We start from the raw sequence: 20200 nt of genomic DNA, 5'->3' as shown, positions 1-20200 counted from the left end.
TTAAAATGATAATTCCATTTCCCTTCAGCAAAGACACAAACCCTAATTTACAGCATATTAAGACAAAACATACACACAAATATAAGAGGTAAATGGCAATGATAACTCACAACACTGGTACAGCTGGATCTACTGAAATTTCTAGATCTTCTAAAATTTGTTTTGTTTAAATACCACAAATACTTTAAAATGTTATGAATAATTACAGTATTATTCAGGATGATTACAGTATTAATGCCGAACATGGTTATACCATTTCTTCTTTTGCCTAATCTGTACATTTTCATTACCATCTCACTTTGAAACCGTGCCTCTGGTTTTCTGGATAGCTACTAATTACCACCTGTTTTCAAAATTTATTTATCTTTACAAACATTAATGATAATTTTTACCCAAATGAGCATTTTAACTTTAGAATAATTGAAAGCTAAGCAGCTACTTAACTATGAAATCAGCTACTGGGATATTTTACGTTCACTACTTTCATCATTAAAGAAGAGATTTTGAAATTATATTTTTTCTGCATAGAAATGAATAGTTGCAAAGCATTAGAGTTTCAAGCTATATCAGGACTCATTTTTCAAGTACCTTTATTAATGATTCATACCATGGAAATCTTAATTTTTGCCTCTGTGACCTTCTTCATGGAAGATGAAATTCAAATTGTGTATTACTTTTTTTTTTTTTTTTTTTTTGCATGACAGTTTGGATCTGTATGCTAACCCTTTCTCTCTCTGAATATTTTTTCTTTTTCATGGCTTGGGTCATTACACGTTTTTTTTCCATGCTTTTAATACTTTTAAAACAAAAGCTTTTTCTGTAGAGGTACAGAGGAGAAATTATTCCCTTTGAAAAGCTATTATCTTTAACAGCTTTTTAATTTTCTTAATTTGTTTTGCTTTCTCAGAAAAAAAAAAAAAAAAAAAAAAAAAAAAGAAGATTGCTGTAGAATAGCGTTCATAATTATAACCTTTTTTTTTTCCCCAATAATAGGTAACATATATGAATTAATTGTTCACTAAGACTATTGAATAGCCGAAGTTCCACATATTCTTACTTTAAGATTCAAATCTCAGAATCTTTTGTCTGCAGTTTTCAGAATTGTTAAAGTTATTTATGGTCTTGAACCTTACAGGAAGTTAATGGAACTTATATTCTGAACCCGTGCAGACATTTTAGAAAACACTTTCCATGATCATTAAGTTAATATGGTTTCACCTAGCATATTAATTTTCAATATAATTACATTCTTCCTATAATAAGTATTCCAAGCAGGCAGAAGCACCCAGCTCCGTTAGAAGCAAGGAAGTTGAATTCTACCAGTAAGTCTTCCCCTAATTCATTCAGTGACTTTCAAGTAGTTACTAAAGCCAGCAGTTTTAAAAACGAGCATCTAAACTAAGGTACTAAAAAACACTTCAAGGAAAGATAAACACTGACTGTAGGAGGCTCTGAATCAATCCACGAAAGGCTGATTAGTAAAACGTGCCGAACATTTTCACTAATTGCTGAAGTCAACAACAGATGGGGGAATTGGCACCTGTGGACATAAGGCCACTCCATACATCCAACTTTAGACGCACAAGTTTGAACATTTGAGCTCAAGCCTTGTGTCCCACTTCTTCAATCAGTAACACAAGTCTTAAGAAAATCCCATTTTCACATCTTGTGAAAATGCTATTTACTTGTTCACCCATCAGCTGTGTCACAGAGACAACCACATGTACAACCAACCTCTGTGGGTGCCCTTTCAGGAACTCTGCTCCCCGTCCTACCCAACCCTCCTGTCCTGCTCTGCTTCAGCTTGTCCACACCCAGCTTCTATCATGGGGCTCTTTCCCTCAACAGCCACCTCTGTCGTTCCCAAACCAGCCCCTTCACACTTACCCAGGACCCCAGACTCCTCACCCAACAATCCAAGTCACCATCAACAAGTACCCTCCAGCCTCCCAACACCAAATGTTATGTCCCTGTTCCAGACCTGGGAGGGCACAGCCAACAAGAAAAGGTCACTGGGATTTTCAGTGTAAGGAAAACATACCTCATTTTTGGAAAGAACAGAATTATCAGGGCTGAAATTTTCCTTCTCTCTCACACACATATGCACACACAAGTACACAAACGTCCTGATAATACAGAAAATTATATTTTGTCCCAGTGAACTCAAATTACGTTAGAAAAATTGTATCTGGAAATGATATAAATAACTGAAAACAGGATCTGTCTCACCAGGCTCTCATTATGAAACTTTGGGTTTGGAAGATGGGGAAGAGGAGCTGGCCTAGAAACTAAGAAAGAGCTTGGACTATCTGGGAAAGAGGAATGTCAGGTGCATTGCCAGCTCTGCCTACGAAGTAAAGAAGCATAGGCAAAACCATCACAGAAGAACAGGTTACTCCAGTGACTGTAGAAAGCAGCAAAGAAATTACTATTTCACAAGAACAAGATGAACGTTTTCATGATAATTTGCAAAAACACAACCACCCAACAGAATATAGAAGTGTAATTTGAAGATGTACCTATCACAAAAATATTCTGAGTATACTAACATTTTCTTTTAAGTTCTAGATGCATCAAAATCTATTGAATATTAATGAAATATTTAAAATTTCGTTCTTCTATTCATTTTCTTGTGTGCTACAGTACACCAAGGCAAATGAGTGCTAGCTCCTTTGAGTGTTTTGAAGAAACTGATGTTATTTACTGCCAGCTAATACAAGAGTAACTGCACGTACAGTACAAATAACAAAACAAGTATTATCTTGCCTTAATGCATAAGTAAAGAATCCATTTGTGACCATTTTCCACATAGACCATTTGCCTAATGAAATCAGCCTTCCTTCCTCTTCAAAGTACTGCTTTGTATTATCATGGTTGGATGAAAATAGCCTTTTCACTGACTCAAACCACTCTCTCTATTTCATTACCACAAAGTCCAATCATAGTGCAAAGCAAATTCAGTCATACAGACAGTCTGATGTTGAAATAAAAAATCCCATTTGATTAGCTGAGTGAAAGGTTCCACTTTTTATAGTAGGCAAATTTATATTAAACTCCTCGTGTGCTGAATTTGACAGGGATACTCAAAGTGCACTTTGCATGCATGCACCCTTAGGGGGCAGAAAAAAAAAGTCCAGAACCTAAACAAGCTCTGGGGAAGCATTCCAGCACAAGTTTTGCCCACAATAGCACTGATGATGTATGTGCAACTATTTGGCAAATGCCCACATTACTAGGATGGAGGGGATACATTCTGACCTTTTGGGGCATCTGCAATCCGAAAGCAATGGCATTACAGCAATCTAATAGAGATGAACACATTTCTTTGATTGCAGTATTAGTGTCTGGTTTGAAACTGAGAGATCATGTGCAAAATTACACAGCATTTCTCAACTGCTTTTAGTGGATGCGTTTTCTTGCTGAAATTTAAAATCAACAAACCTTCCCAGTCAGCTTTGATAGATCGTCTCCTCCCATTATCTGCATGTCTTGCATAGACTGATCGTTCTGAAAGAAGAAAGACAAAAGTTTGATACTGGATGTAACTGTATAAAAGTATAAACATGTTATTTTTTTTTATCTCTTACATTCTTAACTACTAATATTTTTTAATAATTATTAGTACTAGTGCATGAGAGAAAGACATTAATTCCTGTGACTTCTATCATTCTATCATCTCCGCCATTTGTGTTTAAACTAACATCAATCTCCAGGCTTACTGAAGTAGAAAGAGTTGCATTATTTATTTATTTGTTTTTTTTTTTTTTTTTTAAACAAGTGATTTTCCTTTGCTTGCTATTTCTCAGTATGAAAAGTGTAAAGCAACACATTTGTCCCTTCCAAAACAGGAAAACAGCAGCGTCTCAACACTTGACAAAACACCTGTAAGTACATACTTTTTTTGGAACAGTTTTTATAAACACAGGCAAAATGTGCCTTTATCTGTCACTCACACGGAGAACTTAGCTATTATAGAAGAAATTTGCTCATTTTTTGTTCTGGAAAATGTTTTGCAAACAATTATCACTTGCTATCAAGAAAAGTTTCAGCATGTACGTGTAGGGCCATACGGTTTCAAGAGTTTTATTTGTTTATTTTTTCAATTAACTCATATAAAATCCTTGAGATCATTTCAGTAAAACAAAATACTGTCATACTAATCCCAACAGAATTGTATGCTTTGATTTTCCTACTAGCAAAGGTATTTAAAAAAAAAAAAAAAAAAAAAAGTAAAACCTTTTCTTCAGATAGATTTGTTTTACAGACATTTCTAGTGGAAATTCATCCTGATGGAAAATTCTCAAACCAGGTCTAGTTCAAATTCATTAACAGCCGCACAGAACTTTAGGAGAAATTAAGGGAGCCCTACTTTTAAAGGAAGACAGAATAGGCCTTAAGGAAAGTAGCAAATTAAAAAATACCTAGTCATAGCCAGGCTGTGTTTTCCAGAGAAAGCAAGAGCAAAAATAAGTATAGTTAATGTGGGTTGTTGTTCCTTTTTTTTTTTTTTTTTTTTTTTTTTTTTTGAGAAATTGGTGCATGTGCTAATCTAATCTCCTTCCCCACAGGGAGACAGGGTTAGTCCAATTTTAATAACAGCTGCAGTACCACAATGTGACCCTGCAGCTTACCAATAACCTCAGAAAGCTTTATCATTGGAGACAAGTGCTGAAAATGCGACTTTAGCATACTTTAGCTTTTATTCCAGAAATAAACCCAATGCTTTGAAGTCAAACTCTTTTCCACAAGTAAGTAGCAAAGCAGTGGGACTTAAGGAGGCAGGTGAGGATTTACTGGTGGACATAGGGGTTTGTAGCTCTTCTCATAGGGCAGCAGCAGCAGCAGAGGCATGTGAGTGCTGGGCAGGTGGTGGGGTTACGGCTGCACGCCTCTGCTGTCCTCCCATGCAGGTGGAAACCTCACTTGCCCAGGCAGCTCACTCCTTCAAGCACTCTGACAGCCCCAGGAACCATGCATGGTCCCCATGGGCATGGATTCTCTAAATGAACACAACCTCCCTGAGGAACAGCAAGTAATGGTCACAGCATTGCCCAGATGAGAATTTCTCCAGGCTCGCATAGCCCAGACCCACGAAGAGTTCCCTTTTGCTCAGACTCCACTCCCATAAAAAGCCCACACCACAGCTTTGTACGAGGTCCATAGCAGTCATTGCCTAAAAAGACAGGTTTTAGACCTGCTTTCACTTTTTCTGCACCAGATCTAGGAGCTCTGGATATTTTTCATGCTGCTCAGATTCGTTTCCTGGGAAACAGAGCTAGAGCTGGAATGAAGGCTACATCCATATGCTTCCTAGTATAATGTTCAACATTTCTCTTATTTTTGTAAGGAAAAACAGAAAAATAACAAACCAAGCAACTGATTCCTCAGAAGGCTATTTTAAAAGTAAGCAATAAGTGGAGATTGGGAACATTTTAAGTTCAGCCTTAACAGCATAAGCCTTTTGTTGTAGAGCAGTCCAGGTCATTCTTCAAAAGTCAGGGACGTATTCAGGTCAAGTCTACTATTAGACTATAAAAAGCGGGTTCTAATATCTATCACGGCGTGTGTAACCAAGGCAGTGACAAAATATTTTTTCATTTCCAAATGAGAAAGACTGGAATTTCTGTAACAGCCGACACACAGCAATGACTGAAGAGGCAGGTTGCCCTCAGTTGCTAGTGGAAAAAGAGAGAGAGAAAAGAGAGGGAGAGTGAAAGAGAGCAGTGAGGTGCAGCAATTAGTGAATTTATTTATTTTTAATTAAAAAAAAATCTCTTTCATCAGTCTTTACAGCAACACTGTTCCCCTTGCATTTGGTATTTCTGGCTTCAGCTGAAAGGAAGATGCTGAAATAGCAACTTCATTGCTGGTGACCAGTTAAGCAAACACAAAAGCCATTGAGAGCTGGGGGATCAGAGCATCCCCCCCGTCTGTGTGGTTACACGTTGGGTGTTGTGACACAACTGCACACCGCTATGAAAATCTTTGTGTTCTGACTAGAGAATGAATCAGAGGACAGGGCAGCATATTCACTGTGCCTAAAAAATGTATAGAAAAATGCATCTCAGAACGTTTCAGCCAAGATGCTTTCAAGAAATATGGAAAAAATGACCTGCATCGCACAGCAGGGCTATTCTATTGCCAAAGGAAAAAAAAAAAAAAAAAAAAGAGAGAAAGAAAAAAAAAAGAAATTGGTTCATTGCCTTTAATGCCATTTAGAAGTACCTCTAAATTTATCAATTAACTCGTAGTGTAAAATACCTACCTGCCAAGCAGCAGGACTCAGTGCCACAGTGTCACATTACAGCTCTCACAGTGTTCATACAGGGAATGTGCACACTATGGTTGCCATAGGAACCTCCCGGTGCTTTTTCCTAAATTCTCAGTATATAATCTCAAAATAACACTGCACTAAATGTTAAGCATAAAGTACAATAAATGTCAGAAAGAAAAAGAATCTACTGATTCATTCATAGCTCTTACTGTCAATTCAGAACTGTTTGTTGAATTTCCACACTCTCAAGTCATTCAGGGCTTCTTTTTCCTTTGGGAGACATTCAATACTTTAACATCACTGATACGATTGAGTCTACAGGACTTCTAATAAATGCAAATACCTGAATTAAAGGTTTGCTTTCAATCTCCCAAAGCTCCTCAGGATCATTAAACCCTATCAACACAATTTTTGCTGTTTTATGTTCGAGACTAAATATAATGTCCCAGATAGACAACTCAAAGCCACACTATGTTTTGGTTTATGCAGCAAACAATTCATTGCAGTTGCTCCTGATAAACCACGGTGCATTTTGTGTTATCCCTACTTCACATCACATACTATGTTTAATACTGCATTTCCGTTTCTTCTGCATTTAATAAATCTGCATTTTTCCAGACTAAATCTCAATGTATTTGTTTGTACTTGCCGTGTTGTGCTTTTTCACCTGTTCACCTTTGTTCTCTGATTTTATTTCCTGCAGATCTTGTCAATATGCATCTTCAGATCTTATGAATACTTAATGAATGAAAGCCAGAATGTTGCTACTTTCACCTCCATTGTTCACAGCACGCGAGATAAAAACTTTGACTTTCTACGTTGATTGGAAGTATAGATATTTAAATTCCATCTATACTAAGTCATGTCTTTTGAACTGGGTGGGGCACAGAATTATTACATCTCACATCTCCTGAGATCAACACTTGGACGCAGTTCAAGTTACAAGTGAAATGAGTTGGGTGGTCTCAGGAAAATTTATTATAAACAGCATTGCTCATCTGAAAATTGCACCAAACTGTGAACATCTGTTACTCTTCTAAAGAAACAGAATCTGGAGTACATTAATACTGGGCTCAGTGAAACAAAGATTCTTTAATCACGGCAAAAAAAAAAAAGTAGTTCTGACAAAACAGTTTAAGTGCACAACTAAATTATGAAATGACACCAAGGCAATATTGCACATATCACACATACAGTTACTATAGTCTCCACAGTTTGCATGTAACCTCTTGGGGAAAAAATGTGATTATTTTCTTCCCCCAAAATTAATTGGAGAAACTCTTAAGAGAGAAGGATGTGACTTTCAGACCTGTTCACCAACAGGCTTGGTCCAACACGTCCACCAAAGCAGTGTTGAGTTCAGTCTATACATTCACTTAGGCCTCATCTTTTTGTTTTCCAGTAAGACTGTCATTAACTTTGTCTTACCTATGCTACTGCTGTTCTCACAGGGTGACCCACGATCTTGAAATATATTCATTAAAAACAGGATTACTTTGTCCCTAATTCAGGCACCTAAAAGTTAAGACTTCAAACTCTATGCTGCTCATCCTGGGCTCCCTTCATGATGACTGGAGAAAGCCAGGCAGATCACGGAAATCATTTGTTTCACCACATGGGAAATCTACAGCAAATAACTCACACCTAGACATCTAATTGTCAGACATCTGAAGTTAGCTGAAATTAATCCCAGCTTAAGAGACTGACATCAATATTTTCTTCTTATAAACCTCACTGAGCACTCAGAAAGAAATTATTTTCAATCACATTTACCACAGGCATATAAGAAGCAATGATCTTGACCATTTTCCATTAGTACCATCCTCAACTATCCACTTAGGCTCTCTCTCACACAAACACAATTCCCCTTGGTACTACTGTGGGTTAATTTGCTTGCACGTTTATTCAAAGGTTTCATTTTAATCTGGTTGAAGTATATTTGAGGAGAGATTTTAAAAGATACAGTCAATCTAGTATTTCTCCCCACGTGCAGAGGAAAAATACTAGCAACCAGTCTTTGCAGATTTTTTGCAAAAACATTATACTGGATGATTAATGGGACTCTACAGTCTGAACTTCTCAGAACAGAAATATGGGCTTATCCATAGGGTTTACCCACTACATAATGAAAACAAGTGGATTTCACGTGTGTGGGGTTTATGATCTGGAAGAATGGAGTTTCAGCAAGCCTCAACAAAACATTATTTTGTGTTTGATAGTGGTGCAAGGACAGCAGCTGGGCTGGCTGTGAAAACAGCTCCTTTGAAGGTGATCTGAACAGCAGCTACATGTTGAATGGCACTGAGGGAACAAGGTGGATGGCATTAAAGGCAGAGGGGAGATGACATTTACCGGGGTAATGAATGATGAGGATTTGAACAAAACTCTTGGTAGTTCAAAGAAAAACTGAGACTCTGAAACCTTACATGGAGGACACAACTGGCTTATGAAATGACTGCAGTTTCAGAGACATGGCTGTGTCCAAGACAATGGCTAAAATACACTGCTGAAGCTGAAATTGAAAATGACAGAAAACCCAAGCAGAGCCTTGGCATGTGAAGTAACAGATACGTTTTTCGGTTAAGAAAAAACATAGCGCTCAGAGGAAAACAGAGGCAGATATGACAAGAATTTACTTTTCAGTTCAATCCTTCAAAAATGAAACCACAGAAGCCATGTCTCTCACAGAACATTTAAATAGAGAATTATTACTTCTCTGAGTTAGCTGCAGCAAAAGGATTCATAATATAACCAAGCTTTCTCCATTTAAAAAATAGTGCTGCAGAAATTAATTGCAGGTATTTGCAGCAATTAGGTAGATGCATCTGCGATTATAAAGACTTCTGTTTGAAATTCTGTATGTTTCAATAATTCTAATATCTTTTGCTATATGACCATGCTCTATCATCTCAGTCATAATAATTACAATTAAAATTTTGATCTTCCAGTTCGGATGCAGATATTCTAGTATGAAATTCACTTGTTGTGCAGCCTGCCTCCTGAGAACTGCTTCGGTATGTTAATATGTTGGTCTGAGAAGTGTCAGTATGGTATCTACATCATCTATTAGCTTATTTGGACTACTGGGTAATGTCAAACTGGCGTATTAAATGTAGGCTATGAAATTATACTCTATTTCAGCAGAAGTAAGAACATCAGTGGCATGGTAATACATAAGATGCTGTACTTACAAGAATATACTTAACTGATAGCATTTTGGATTTCACAAACGAAGAAAACAGCTAAGAATGAAGGACCTTAGGAGTGTAGCTCAGATCATGGACTGTCAGGGGTTTCATGGCAGGAAACTAGGACTATATGCTAAAGAAGCAACATTCATTAGTATGTACTGCTAAGTTGGAGATTGTGCAAATGGGAATGGAAATGATATGGATCACTCCCTGGTAAAGACCGGGAAGAAAGCATGCCTTCCCTAACCCAGAATCAAATATGTACCAAAGTGCAGACTGAAACCTCCAGGGCGCACCCACATTCAAAATAATCAAGTGCCAGGTCACTGAGATATTTGTAGGACGTGCTTTAAATACCTTGCAGACAAGTGAAGGATACTGAACCAACTGGAAATCAAACACAGTAAATTGGCACACTCCCACTGTCAGAACATCTTTATCCCCCAGGAACAGTAAAAATATGTTTATACAGAGACACTGATGGTTCTGTATGTCTCTGTTAGCTTTAAAGTTGGGGCTACAATGCTTTCCTGAGCTGCTTGGTAACTATAACATGAACTATGCTGCGCTGAGACCTGTCCTATTACCAGCATAACCTGAGATAGTAAATTTTAAACTGGTATTGGTATATTTATCTGAGCTCCAGTTCCTACAATGTAAGCCATACCTGTACATCTCTATGGTTACATCTACAAGCTAACTCATTTCACCTATTCTTTTTCCTCCGTGTTGTTATTCCTTAACAAAAAGCTCCATCACACAGGTTTGGAAGCACTTCAAATTCAGGCTCGTCTATCCAGTTCCAGGGAAGGCCAGAGCTCTGCAATGAGGAAGTAGGCTTTGGACAGAGAAACACAAACAATGAACTTACTTACAGCAAGGTACTACCCCTCATCAGCTCACGTGTGCTAACACACGTAGATGCTGCTTCTCTTCTACAAAAGCAAGAGAGATCCCTCAGCTTAACTCTCAGGGCAACAGTACCTTATTAAACTTAATAAATTGGAATGTTTATAATCATCTGCTCACATATTCAGTAATTTCTTGTATACCAGGACTCCTGCATGCCTTCTAGGTATTTAATCCAAAGGAGGTAAGGTATTTTGAAACAGACATGATTTAGTTGGTACTATAAATTCATCCCGTATAGAGAGGCTTCCATGGAGATTCTCTGGTATCTAATAAAGCAGAAACTGCCACTGAAGCTTTTCCCCTCCTGGTCAAGGCATTTGGAATTGATCTCTCTTGGGAATACTCTCAGACATCAACAGAGGTGAACTGACATGCAATGCCAATACCCTTAACATAGGTTAATACAGATTATAAACGTAATTAACAACATATTTGCTAGGGACAGATATTAAAAGATGTAAATTCCTTACTTTTTTTTTTTTTGTTTTTCCTGGAGGAATGTGCTCAACCCTTTATTTCCATCTATCAATAGGTTCTGTAGATATACAGATTAAAGAAATTTTCAAATATTTTCAAATAGGGAAAGAATTCTAAAGATGTGAGTGCATACATGGTCTAGCCCTGTAGTTTTATTGCATGTAAAACTCTCCTTAAAATCCTTGAACAAAGACGTAACTTCAGTTATATTGGCACAAACTGTTGGAGAAGGGTCAAACTATTGGAAATGGCAATAGAATTTAGAACAGTTAACATGGTTAATAAAGATTATAAAAATTATTTTGATATTTTCTTTTCTACTTTAGCAATTAGGTTTTATATATTTCCTTGGTATTGGTTCAATGGGTTATTTTGTTTAAGAATAAGGCAGTAAGACTGCAGCACCACATATATCCATATGCCACAAAAAGCACCTGTACACTTAGAAAGATCAGCAAGAAATGAAATCCAGAACATGCAATACTAAATTTTTGGAAACATAAATAAAAGAAAACCACAAAATATCTTCAAATCTCAGCTGAGTTCACAAACAGTGTACTCCAAGGCTTTCTTACACTATTAACTTGTTTTTATTCTGTAAAAAAAAAACAACAAAAACCACATTTAAAACATAGAAATAAAATCTGCATGTGTTCCAGGATGAGAAATTGTACAACTGCACAGGGCTGTTCAGTCAAAGGGAGATTCAGACCACTACTTTGTCTCTAGAGATGAGAGGCAGAGCAAATTTAAAATGTTCAGGCAAAAGAACAATTTAGGAAGTGTAGCTGCCAGAACTCATTTTGGACTGCCAGGAGACATTACTAAGGGTGCCCACCTTCTGTGATAATAATATAATAAAGGCCCATATTCATGGAATAGGTGGCTTGGGCTTTTTTCTTAGCTTTCAAAAGTGCACCATAAGCTAAAGAGTGCAGGGGGAATCTTCCTCCTTTTACTACGCCATGGTAAGGCAAAAATCAAAAAGGACATCAAGCAACCTAGGAAAAGGTCAGTATTGGTTTAAACCCAAGCTAATTAGAGTATGTCTTTTACCCAGTTACTGTTCATTATTGTGTACATGACCATTACAGCGACAGGACTAGAAGTCACATTTCCCAGCACCAACTGAGGGGCTCAGTACCCCAGATGGGACTATTCCAAGTGTACCATCTTACCCCATGTGTTTAATTGTTGAATTGTTAATTGTTTTTAATTAATGAAAAACACATGAAAGTAAACAAACACAAAAACGAGCAAGTTTTTAGCTCTAAACTGAAAAAAAACTGTCCCTTGAGGGTTTCTGAAAGGACAAGGGAAAACAGCTTTCACTGAACTAAGCATAAAGTACTGACCTCCTGACCCCGACTACCAGCAGTTTCTGAGATTTGGTGATAAAAGGGAGGAAGAAGAATCTTCAAATCTGTCAAATAGCCATAGGCTGAGACAACAGATAGCTGTAAGCAAATTCTCAAGAGATGATACTGATAAAAACCTCAAATGCTTAATCCCTTCCAGCAACCTGAAGTCTAGTGTATCCCTTACAACTTGGTAGCTCTCTTTCATATGATGTTCAGTTCCTTGCTAGTGACAACTTGGAAACTTTCAACATAACCTTCAGCAAGTGTTTTTTTTTTTTTCAAGATTATTTTCCAGCATTTCAAGGTTATTTTCTACCATTCCTGCTGTATTTCAATATTCTAACTTTTGTTTATCAAAGGAAGAGGGAAACAAATTTCGTATCTGTCACACTGATAAGCACTTCAATAACAGAGTGCTTCTCGTTATTGCTGTATTCCTTTAAAGCAACCTTTTTGGTTTATGCCTTACAGCACCCCTGGGGTGTGGCACCGCATGAACATCACACATGCTATGATCTGTTTTAAGAAACAGCATGTAAGGGATGCCAGCAGAAGAGAGTCATAGAATTCCTTGGGAAAATTAGAAGCCTCGGGCTTCTTTTAATTAATTTTGCCCCATTTCAGATCTTAATTAAAAAAACCACACACTAAATGGTATTATTAGCATCCAAATAAGTAATCAAGGTGATGCTCTGCCAATGGATAAACATATTATGGTACTTTCAAACTTGCCAGATCTTATTTGTACAGCAGCATTAGCAACCATCATGTTCTGGACATTTCTTCCAGGTAAGAGCCCATCTCCCTGTCACTGCAAAAACCTACAAAGCAGTCAGAAAATACAGACTTCAGCCTCTCCTAATGATGACATCCAGTGTTGCTGGAAATGTCATGATTTAACGGTGGCTTGCTGCATTTTTGGCAGAATATGAAACAAAATATTTTACTGAGACTGAACTTCAATTTTTTCGGCTTTGTTAACAAACCGCCGCTTTACAACAAATCCTGTATCCAGGGGAACTTTCGAATCTAACTTTTTGCAAAGATGACCTCTCGAGTGCTTTTGAATGAAATCCCTTGATGCTTTGAGTATGTTCTCAAACTGAACAATTTTAAAAACATCCACGGTCTCAAATGTTAAGATGTTCCAGAAGGCTGGATTGCTTAGAAATACCAAAGATTTAAGCTCATGAAGAAAACATTAAAAAAAAGTTAAGAAAAATGAACTTCAGATCTAAAACTTCATTTACGCATAGTAGCCGTCTACCCTCTGTAACATAGTATAATCTAAAACATTTATTTCAATTTGGAAAACATTTTTCAAAAGAAAACATTACAGCTTGTTAGAAAAATGTGACCCTGGGGGGAGACAAATTTCTCCAGAAAGATTAGCGAAAATCTCTCAAAGACTTTGCATTAGACTCGAAGTCCAGCAGAACAGAGTATCAACCCCCAATACATGAATAGTGTATTTTATTTTTTTTATTTTCAGTTAGGAATTCCACAGCTAAAAATCACAAAGCAGTATAAAGGCAGTATCTAAGTGGGGAACAATGGCTAAAAATGAAAGGTATCTTGAGAAGGCAAGTAATTACTAGCTGCAATATGTCCCACAAATGCCTTAAAACAATACTTTGATGGTGCTGGAGAGCTTCAGGACAGCTCCGTACCACCCTGCCTTCACGGCCACATCTGTTCTCATTCTGTCCCCATGGCAATCAGACTGCTTCCTACTCAGTTCTCCCCCGGCTGATCTGTTTGGTTCCCCCAAATCTTTCAGATGAGTCACCGAAACACTTACTCATACTTTAAAAAAAATCCCTAAGACTTCAGATGGTGTTAACATATTTAAGCGGTGTGTAGGTGTATTATCTGATGCAGAAACTTACAGAGATCACCTCTCCATGAGCAAGTTTTACATTACAGATGAACTTGATAAACTGACTGTATCCTGCCTTATAATGACCTTTCCTGAGCTATGCTCACAAATCAACGCCTACTTATATTATTAGTAACACTTCAACCCTTAAACAGTGTCCAACAGGAAAATACTGTATGTTTTAATTAAAAATAACTTAAATCAGAAACACTTTATTCCTCTTTATGTTCAAGAGAGCTTTGAGCAAGTGATGGTTTCAAGCTCTCATATGTCACAACTCTGCATACAAGTTAAATGGAAGCTGAGGATGTCTAGGAGAGCATCTGCCTCCAAACCACAACACTGAGCATTCAGGTCATATTTTATTGTGTTGTAGCATAGCCTTCTGCAGCTTGCCTTGGAACTGTATGAAAAGAGGATTGGTTCTCTGAAAACAACCAGGGTTGATCCACGCTCCCTCTGACCCCTCTGAAGTGGTGGGCTCTGAGGCTTGCTGCACTGCTCTCTGGCAATGAGGATCCCCAGACCACGGGCAGACTTCTTTCTCCAGCAGGAGCTGTGCTCAATATAGACCTACCAGCAGGCTGAGCTGCATGCGTGCAGCTGGTTCAGTGAAAATGAACCCAGGTAGCTGGAGCAGTTCAGATAGGAAGCCTCGGGTACCCAGTCTCATCTGGGCTGAGACAGGCAGGGATGTGCCCAGAAACACCTGAGCTGGCAAGCGTGGCTGGCACGAGGGCACCATGCTTCATGAAGAATGAGCATCATCATCGCCCCAGCTGTTGGTGCAGAAAATCAGAAAAAAGGCCCATTTCCACAGTCTTTGTTTTTGCACCAAACCATGAACTAACTACACCTGGTGTACTGCAGATGTATCTGGCGTGAGAGTATACTCTCAAAGTTGTCTGGATCATCCTGTTACACTAATAACATCAGCCACGCTTTTACCGATTGAGTCGACATTTTTCTCATTAAATTTCTGTAAATTTCTTCAAAAAATATTCAGCCAGTTGCAAGAATAAGCTTTTGGGACAACTTCCACTACTACTACTTTTTCAGCTATTTCTCTGAAAAGCCTGAGTGTCTCTGAGGCTGACACTTTGCAGCAAGACACTGCTGAATGTAGAAGAGTTTTTTGTCTCCCTCATGAAAACCTTTCTGTTTTTAAACATTTGGACAATGTTAGGAGGAAAGTGAATTCTAGCAACTGCAAACGTTCTCCCTGCACAAAATATGATCTCTTTCCAGTGTTCTTCACCTTATTAAGCATCTCAGGTCTGACTAAGTTTCAGAAAATGATGAAAGCATCAGAAATACAGAGATAGCATTAGTGCCTGCTTAAGACTTGGCAGCATCTTCAGCTTGGAACCGTAAAGGACGTTTTACTCACTAGTTTTAACAGGTCTGAGCATTTCACAGAGCTTTTACTCAAAAAGACATTACTACTTGAGGATCCAAATAGCATTTTATCCATGGAAAAGTACACCGAGGTAGGATCCCTCAGGCAATGCTAGGAGCAGAAAGCTAGTTGCAAGCCTCCCGTGTTTAACTTGTCCATACGACAGACATCTACTTGGCAGAACCGTCTATTCCTAGTATATTCATAGCATATTCTATACTAGAACACATTTCTCAGAACAGCTACAACTTAAGGTCCGTATCCTTGACGCTTGTAGCTTCTGTGGACTAAAGACAAGACAAGAATGTAATCCTGCAAAATTCTAATCTCTGCACAGGTGTTCACTGTCTGCTGTTGCAAGCCATGCACCTGAAAAAGTTTGAGAATATTTTATTTTTTTGCTGTATAGTACATGCACAACCCCTCCAAATTAAGTAAATAGAGCTCATTTTGCCTACAACAGATATTTATTTGCCTGTCAAACTGATCATCTGCAGATAATATGGAGTTCAATCTTGTGAAATTATTGTAAAATCTGGTCTAAAAGTTCACAGGTATTCAATCTACCAGGTAGGCCCTAATTTCCATGGCTGCTCAACATCAAAGAAGATGAAATGAACATCAGCTAAAATGTGTGAATGAAGCAAAATAAAGGGAACTCACAACCTGCCCATGAGACAGCCTGTAACTCCAAAAGCTACTGTCAACTCCATCTCAGGATGTACGTTTTTCTTGGGAGATTATAAACTGTGTTTTCATGACATGTAGGTATGGAAATAAAACAGTCATCATATCACTGATGAAGAGTTTGGGTATTAGATGTAAATCATTAAATCCAAGCAGTACACTTTGTTGTTTCTTATGTGTTGTTAAATTAATGAAATCATTAAGGAGTTATTTGCTTTTTTAGGATACAGATTACAATACACTGTTTTCAGATGTAAATGTAAAATTCACACTGGTCCTAAAAAAAGGAAAAAAAAAAAACAAACAAGTACCACACAGTAAAATCATATTGAATAGGAACAGGTAATTAAGCAAAGAATGGATATAAATTTTACACAGTTCATTACTGTAGTTACAGTCTGATGTCTCACGCTGCTCTGTTTTTTAAGATGTAAGTATTTAGCAATGGCATATGAGAAGTAAAGCTACAAGGCAGAAAAATAAACTATTTTACCACATTTATCAACTGGCTTTCAACTTACTCATTATAAAATCTCTCTGTTTCCTTACTCCTACAGTAGAGTGGTTTAGCAAAACTATTTACTGAAATGGCCTCATATAGACAAAAACATTCAGATTTCTACTAAACAATACTTGTTTTGTTGCTTGTTTTCAGAGTTTTGCAGCACTAATGGTCCTGTTTATGCCAAGATTAATAACCAACAGTTGTAAATATATTTCAAACAACTGGAGGCTGAAGAGGAAACAGATCATATCAATGGATTTGTTTGTGAACAGACTTCAATGCAACCATTGTGTGTGGATTACAATTCGAGGTCACATTTTTTTATTAGTTATGTTCTGGAAACCATAAATAATGTATTAATTTTAAAGGATTACATGAATTGGCTCAATCCACATAATCCACTGCAAATTTCCTCCAAGTGACTAGCAAACAACATTCCTTTGAAGTTCATTCATATTTTTCAGGGTGATTTTCAACAATACCTTCTTGCCACCAGAATATGAAAAATGCACTTCTAAAATCTGCAATTCAGGCACTATATGGAAAACAGATCGATATTGTATAATAATCTGTGCTTGGCATGAAATTTTACCTATGATACATTATCACAATTCAACTACTGTCCTTTTTAAGAAGTGCACTACACAAGTTCAAAATAACAGAGATGATTGGTCTCCTGTCCCATTAGTCCACACAAGGATAACCTAAGCAATCACAAAAGTCTAAAGGAAAAGTATCTCACTCCTTGTTTAGCTCACCATGCTTCTCACAAGAAAAGCTATGCCACTAAGATTCACTTGTCCTTCCCCAAAACACATGGCTTACCACCATATGGACTTTGTATCACGTAATAATTCTGAGAATGAAACAGACAGCCATGGATAACAATATGGGAAAAATAAACTTTTCAGAAGAACATGTAGCAATGACACGCTGGTCTGCCCAGTTCAAGTATGGGTGTTTCTCCTTTCTCCCACCAGCCCCTGCTACCAGTTTCAACCACAAATTAGTATGATTTTTTCCATTTTTAGCTTCCATCATCTGTCCCCCAAAGAATTCTTAATTCACACGTATTTACTTTCTCTCCTGCTGAGAGGCTGCTAGAAACTTCTCAAGCATGTCTACAGACTCTGTATGCTTCCTCTACTCCTCTAATAATTTTTTTTCAATTCCTTTTCAGAATTGAGCTTTGGTTTAGAGATCACATTCGGCATACCCATGGAACAGTATGATGTCGTTGCACCTATAAACTGGGGATTAGATTTGAGGAGCCAGAACATCTGCCTCAAGATCTAATTCATCCTTTACCTTCATTAGCCTGTCCTAAATTGTCTCTTCCACGCTGAACAAAGAGACACTCTTCTTGTTGTTCAGGAACACTCTACTGTTCTGCATGACCTTGAGGTCTCTTCCAACCTAGAAATTCTGTGATTCTGTGATTCTGTGATTCTGTGAAAAAAAGATATGCTTTAAATAAGAAAAATGATAGGATCTTGTTAACCTTCACTTCTTTACAGAAAGTGTAAGATTTGGGTGACTTCACACTATGTTTTTTTACTAAAGCATATCCCCTTCAGCCCTTTAGTATGTGACATCTGTCTACTATTCCTTTGCTCGCTCACTCTTCTTCTTCATCTTCAAACATTCTTTCATGTCTTGTCCTATTCATTAATCTGTAAGCATCTTAGTGTCGGATGTAGGCTAGTAAACCTCCAGCTTCCTCTGTTGCACTTCCCACTGGATTTTTCTGAATTAGTTCTTTAATGTGCTGAAGCTCTCCATATCACCAATATATTAAAGGATTTCTGGATCCATATTTCTTAACTCTCCCACTGGTGTCATATGTCCTTAGGTGACATTTGCAAGCTCATCCACTTTCTTCAATACTTTTCATTCCTGATTTCAACCTACCATGTTTCTGAAAATACTTTCGAATTCTTCTATCAATCTGAAACTCTCATCACTTTTCAACTCCCTGTGTAGGAGTGATCAGTCAGGAAAAAATTCAATATGGTGAAATTGAATATATTAGATATTATTCTTCCACTCAAAAATCTCTGCAGTGAATTATACTGTTCCTAACTTATACCATATTCAAGTGCAATTTCTTAGAATTCAGTATCTAAGATGTTGCCAAATTCTTTCAGTTCTTACATCACAGTTTCCAGAATACATCATCTTCCCTGAAAACTTGGCATGCAGCTTATCCATACCTGCACCGTATTTCATGAGAGGTCTATGCTAGTACTTCTTCGTCTAGCCACTATACTTACTGCCTCACAACTCTTAAAACTTGGAGCTGCTGTTTCTCATTCAAATTTCACCACTGGATTTTATTTTCCTTTCCATCTACGTCTTGAATCTTACCCTACAGTGTCTACACACTACTTCCGTATGTTTATCTAAACAATCGTATTTCCTAACTCTCACCTCGGTGTTTTCTTTTAATTTGCCCATTGTGCTGGAAGCTTGTAAGTCACCACACAGCCTTTAATCAAATCCCCATGTAAACTATCTCCTTATTTTGAGATTATGTAAAAAAAAATAATAATATAAAAAAAATACAGTACATTTATCATACTACCTTTAAGTCTACAAGAAACTGCATTCTTCGAAGAATTTTTCATATTTCTATGGAGGGTGCCACTCCATGCATCTTCCAGACATGATTCTTTCCCATTTCATAATTAATCATTTATATATTTATTAATAATTTTTACTTGAGAGAAATCAAAAAGCCTTCAAAATCTAAGTTAGCACAATGTAATTGGTGTTTTTGCTTGTTTGTTTGTTTGTTTGTAAATGGTGTATTTCTGGATTTACAGATATAAACTTTTCTTACAAATTAAGCATACCTTCTTTTTTTTTCTTTTTTTTTTTACTGATCTACATTTGAGCATGTAATTTTCTGTCCATGTGTATAAGCTCCTTAACTTTCTGTACTGCATCATTTTAGCATTCCAGTAGGGGAAAAAAGAAAAAAAAAAAAAAAAAAAAGAAATGGAAAAATACAGTTCAGTTTCTAGAGGAAGCAAAAATATGCTTTCAGATGCTGCAACCTCCACATTCAGTTGCAGGAATTTTATTAAAGGTCTAAGAATTAATACTGATGTGTGTAGAACATAAACAGTGTAACCACATTATTTTTACGCTATGGTTTCCTATCAGATTTCCTCTGAAAATAACAAACTAAGAGTATTTCCCCATATTACCTGTATATAAACAAGATTCATTAATCTGACATGCCAATTTGAGATACTGAAACAAGACAGTACTTGTAAACCATGGGAAATTTTCTCATAAAAATGTCCAGGCTAGTAAACCAAATAAAACCATCCTTACTCTAGAAGTACATGCAGCCACTCATATCACTAAATATACTAAGCTTTTTTAAGAATCAAATGATTTGCATGAAGAAGTCTAAATAAGGATTGATATTACAACTTTCAGCAGCATAATATGAAAGCAGATCTTAACATCTTAATTAAATGTCTAAACTCTAGAATATGATGACA

General features: G+C 37.1%; 1 protein-coding gene across 1 annotated transcript in view; it reads right to left on the bottom strand.

Annotated features, from left to right (window-relative positions):
- Positions 1-20200, bottom strand: part of PRTFDC1 (phosphoribosyl transferase domain containing 1) — a 45570-nt gene that overhangs the window by 16800 nt on the left and 8570 nt on the right. Inside the window, exon 4 of the mRNA XM_032183451.1 lies at positions 3442-3507. Coding sequence (XP_032039342.1) covers positions 3442-3507 — 66 coding nt within the window. The remainder of the gene's footprint in view (positions 1-3441; positions 3508-20200) is intronic.

The sequence above is a fragment of the Aythya fuligula genome, chromosome 2 (assembly GCF_009819795.1).
Source record: "Aythya fuligula isolate bAytFul2 chromosome 2, bAytFul2.pri, whole genome shotgun sequence".
Taxonomy (NCBI): Eukaryota; Metazoa; Chordata; class Aves; order Anseriformes; family Anatidae; genus Aythya; species Aythya fuligula.
Note: the sequence above shows the minus strand (reverse complement) of the source record. Positions and strands in the feature narration are given on the sequence as shown.